Source organism: Cynara cardunculus (genome assembly GCF_001531365.2).
Source record: "Cynara cardunculus var. scolymus isolate 2C chromosome LG 12, CcrdV1, whole genome shotgun sequence".
Lineage (NCBI taxonomy): Eukaryota > Viridiplantae > Streptophyta > Magnoliopsida > Asterales > Asteraceae > Cynara > Cynara cardunculus.
The window spans coordinates 1,305,981-1,311,357 of record NC_037539.1 but is presented as its reverse complement, the minus strand read 5'-3'; the positions used below and the strand labels follow the sequence as shown (position 1 = coordinate 1,311,357).

Here is a 5,377-nt window from a genome sequence, read left to right as displayed (position 1 = left end):
TTTGTTTTATTTATTATATATAAATATTATATTAGAAAAAAATGATGATTTTGGTTTAAAAAGTATCCATTTTTAGGAGTCGCCGGTCTTGTTCTATGGGAGCATAAAAGTGTCGTACAACTTGCAAGCAATCCAAACGCATAAACCTTTTTTTCTTTAACCTTTGGTCGACAGGATAACTTTGAGTATTTTTTTTTTTTTTATTATAAATAATTTTAAATATTTTGTTATTCAAAAAATTGTTTGACTTAAAATATATAAAAACGAAGGAGTTTTAAATACAAATCATTTCATTCATATAAATTATATAAATCAATCTCAACCGTTCATCTATTTTAATAAATATTTGATTTCAAAAATATTTTAATATAATATAAAAAGTTTGTTGTAATTAATGACCTTTAATATTTTTCATAAATATTTAAATTCGTAATTAAAAAATTAACAAAAATTATATGATTCCCATTTATGTTTCTGATGACATATTTATTAGCAGTTTAACGAGACTTACAATTTATTCAGTATCTTATAAATAACTGTATAATAATGACTTGATAATATAAAAATAGTTTTAGTAATTTTATGCAGAAAACCAAAAAAAAATTGTTTCGTAACTCGGAAGTACGACTCAGTGTACCGTTTTTTCATCACTGGGTCCCACCTCTCTATTCCCACTACCTTCTTGATTCTAAAATACGCCAGTACCTTCTTGATGCTAAAATAGGCCACCACCCAACCCCTTATATTTCACTCTAATCTCCTTCATCCCCACATTCCTTCTCCACCGTCATTGACCGCCACTGTTGACTTCCGCCACCGCCGCCGGTGATGGGTTTTCTTCCATGTCCATGCACATTGTTCACCCATTCATCAAATGATCACCAACAAGATCAATTACCAGATCTTCAAGAAATCCACTACGATTCTAAATCTCTTTCTTCACAACCAAGTTTACCCTCAGTTGCTTCTTTAACTTCAAATTTACAACCACCGTCAACCACCGCCAACCACCACTACATCACCACCTTCAAAGGACACACATCTTCTGTGCTCTCCCTTGCCCTCACCGAAAGACACCTCTTCTCCGGTTCCTACGATACCCAAATATGTATCTGGCCTCGAGACCCATCTTCGCCACCGCTGCCCCCTCTTTCCCATGGCGGAACCGCCGTGAAAGCCATGGTGGTTCACGGCGACAAGATATTCACCGGCCACCAGGACCATAAGATTCGGGTTTGGAAACTAGACGAAAAAGAGAAAACGGTCAAGCACGTGGCTACTATACCGACGCTCCACGACCGTCTGATGAAGATGGTGTTAGCTAAAAACTATGTTAAAATACGGCGGCATCGGCGGCGTACGTGGGTGCATCACGTGGACGCCATTTCGGCGTTGGCGTTATCGAAAGACGGTTCTTTGATTTACTCGGGTTCATGGGACCGGACTTTTAAGGTGTGGCGGACGTCCGACTACAAGTGTTTGGAGTCAGTTTGGAACGCACACGATGACGCCATTAACGCCGTCGTTGTGTCCCATGATGGGTACGTTTACACCGGCTCCGCCGACCGGAAAATCAAGGTGTGGCGGAGACAAGGGGGCGAGAAGAAGCATGAAGTGGTGGACACTTTGGAGAAACACAAATCATCGGTGAATGCTTTGGCGTTAAGCACCGACGGGTCGGTTTTATATTCCGGTGCTTGCGATCGGTCGATAATAGTGTGGGAAAAGGCGGAGGGGGGCGGATGTGATGGGCGGCACATGGTGGTCGCCGGTGCACTTAGGGGGCATAGTAAGGCGATTTTGTGTATGGGTGTGGTGGCAGATGTGGTGTTTAGTGGATCCGCGGATAATACAATTAGAGCATGGAGGAGGGGTATAAATGGAAAAAGTTATTGGTGTTTAGGGGTAATGGAAGGGCATAAAGGTCCAATAAAATGTTTGGTTGCTGCATTGGAGGATTGTACTCCTGCTGCTATTCATGGTGGTACATCTTATGTCGTATATGGTGGGAGTTTGGATAGTGAAATAAAGATGTGGAAATTATGGGTACCCTTTCTTTGAATTTTAGTTTTGTTTTAATTAATTAACCTAAATTTGTGTGTGTGTGTGTGTGTGGAGAATTTATATTTATATTTAAAATTAAAATTGCTTTATGTAAATAGGAAGGGTGATATGTTTTTTTTTTAATTTTTAATAAATAAATATAACAAAATGGGAATGGTTTATTGTATACTTGCTTATGGTCCATAGCTTTTTAATGAGTTATATGGGTTATGGGTCATGGGTCATGGGTTGGATTGAAGCCATCCCACTAAGTGTCCAATCCATGGACCATTGATACATTTGACTATGTTTACATTCACACATATATGTGGGCTTTATACACACACACACACATATCACGTTCGACCAACATGTTTTCGTAAAATTTGTGAGATCATTTTTTTACACTTGAAACTTCACAATAAAACGCTGTGAAAGTAACATTCACAAAGTTTTGTTGTGAGGTTTCAAGTGTAAAAAAGTGGTCTCACGAAACAGACTGATAATAACACCTCCATTTTACGAAAACACAAGAGCATCCTTATCACATGTGATAATATATGTGAGAGGACGTGGTGAAGTGCGGACAACTTGGCCCGTGATCTAGGTCACTCAAAGGTTATTAGCTAGTGTCCCAGATTTAGTATTATATGAAGAACGCCCTTATCACATGTGATAATACAGATGATAGGGCCTAGTAGCGTTCGTGCGACTTGGCATGCAACCAAGGTCATGTCAAAAGTCGTCCGCATCTCTGAATTAGTATCACATGTAAATCATATGTGATAGACTATATTACCACTATGATTGACTATAGTAAAAAATGGTGTTCTCACGCTTTCATAAAATAAATATCTTCTCGTTTTAACCTTTCCTTATATATTACATAGACTTTTTATAACTCCCTCCATATAGATATATCACTATGATTTTATATTAGACTTAAAAGTTATTAGATCCTTCTCCTCTTTCGATATTTGAACCGTTAAAAATGGTATGAGAATCGACACTTGTGCCATCAAGATAGTAGAGCAATGACGATGACTCCTTAGGGGTCGGGATGCTTAAAACATCATATGCAAATTTCACATCGTCAACTTTGAATAAGGTGGAAGTTGGGTACGCCTAACGAGACTGGCGAGAACTTAAATGGGAGATCGAGCATATATGAACTCGATCCATACCAATATAAAACGAGACCCGAGAATTCCTTATAATCCCCAAGTTGATTTTGGAATTATTTATTGCTTTGAACTTTGGGATGTTTCACATAGTTCTGTGTATGTGTGTTTTATAGGTGTTCATTTTGCCATACAAACTATATAACATGCTTATACCATGCTAAATCAGATGGTTTGGATCTTTTACGTTACAGTTTGTGATCAGTATTTTTTTTTTTCAAACTATACTATACGTTTTTTTTTTATGGTTTTGAATTATGCTAACCAGATATGATGTTTAATTTGTGATTTTGATTCTAAACCAGATATCATGTTTAATTTATGATTTTGATTCTAAACCAGATATCATGTTTAATTTGTGATTTTGATTCTAAACCACACTGAGAACGTCCCTAATTTTTTTTATAATGTTATCGATAAATTATAGTGAGGTGTTTTTATAATCATGGATATATTTTTAATCTCCGCCATAACTTGGACCACATTCATCTTGTTTACACCTCGACGTGGGTTTACTTGGCTTCAGTTCGTTACCGTTACGACCTGTATATACCAAAATTAAAAAATTAATTACCGCAATACTTCTTGAATCGTAATAAATTTATTTACCGTGAAAAAAATAAGATATGTTCTGATTATTATTGAATATCACGTAAGAAATACAAATTACAACTCATAACTTTTACGTGAACAAATCCTATCTGGTGTAAGAAAAATATAAGAGAAAGAAGACTTCTTGATCTCTTGAAGAACTAAACAGATGTGATCGATTAATTCATCAAGACGTATGTTTCAGATGTTTTAACTCTCTCCAAGATAACTTTTAGGGGGTGTTTACCAAATGTTTACCCAGGTAGGTGCTTACCAAATCACATTACCTTTGTGGATGTAAATGACAATGACCAAGAATCTTATCTTGTAAGAACGAAGGTAAGGACGAGAGTTTTACCTAGTAAGTGAGGGTCATGACTCTTACCACGGTTAGTGCTTATAGAGTAAATTGTTGCATACGATACAGTTCTGATGAACTAAAACCTTACCCATAACACATAAAAATTGAGAAAATAAGAAAAATATGCTAATCTCTCGCAAATCCCTCACTAATTAGCGACCGATGCCACGTGTCTATCACTAATCAACAAAGGATCTGCGAGAAATATGCCAAAAACCAGTTCCGTCACAAATCAGCGAGAGATTTGTGAGGGAATAGGCCAAAAATCCATTCCCTCGTTAATCAATGACGGAATTGATTTTTGGCCTCTCTCTCTCTCTCGCTCATCTATCGCTAATACTCTGTTCTCTAGTGGTGCTGGTTAGCCAGTGATATTGTTGAATTTTACCAATAAGTACTTAATTAAGAAAATATTTGGTAAACAACCCTTACGTATGCTTCGATAACCTTTATAAATCTGAAATTATGATGTGCACTCCACAATTTTAACTATCTCCACGAAATCCAACCAATACATAATAGAGTTTTTCATGATAAGATTGGATCAAAACATACAACTTTTTAATATTTACCGCATCCAATGTAATTAAAATATTGGTTCTTGTGGTTACGGATGTTCAAATGCGTTGACTCCGGGCTATCTGTAAAGCAGGTGGTCGCCTTGAAATTAGTCGACTCGCATAGCGGGTTAGATATCCAAGTTAATAAAAAAAAAATTGGTTCTTGATCTTGTAATTATAAAATTGATAGATGGATTGTTGTGTGAATAAGTGTAAGGCCCATCTAACCTTAACTACTATATGTGGTTTGTGATCATTAATTGTACATGTAATAATCTTTTTTTTGAAACTTAATTAATGAAAACTATGGTGTTTTTGACTTATTTTTTTGGAATAAATAAATAAATAAGAATTAAGCAATAATTATATTATGTGATAAATAAGGATAAAATAAATAAAATCATTTTTGGAAATTTACATTCTAACAAATTATGAGAAGAAAGTTACACGATCCAATAAGTTATATATCAATAACCTAAGGTGGTGTTTGTTTTTTAAGAGGTGTTGAAGTTTGAAATCTTATTTCACTTCTGATTAATAAGAGGTGGTGCTGAAGTTTGAAATTTGAATCGATAAGAGTACAAGAGTGTTCACATATTATTTTATAATTACTTTAAACCATGTAATTGATTATATGTTAG

At 35.6% G+C, this 5,377-nt stretch overlaps 1 protein-coding gene across 1 annotated transcript; it reads left to right on the top strand.

Annotated features, from left to right (window-relative positions):
* Positions 1 to 828: 828 nt before the first annotated feature.
* LOC112523657 (protein JINGUBANG-like) lies at positions 829 to 2,069 on the top strand. Its single transcript, XM_025133344.1, has one exon. The coding sequence runs from the start codon at positions 829 to 831 to the stop codon at positions 2,059 to 2,061; it is 1,233 nt and encodes a 410-aa protein (XP_024989112.1). The 3' UTR covers positions 2,062 to 2,069.
* The last annotated feature ends 3,308 nt before the right edge of the window (positions 2,070 to 5,377 follow it).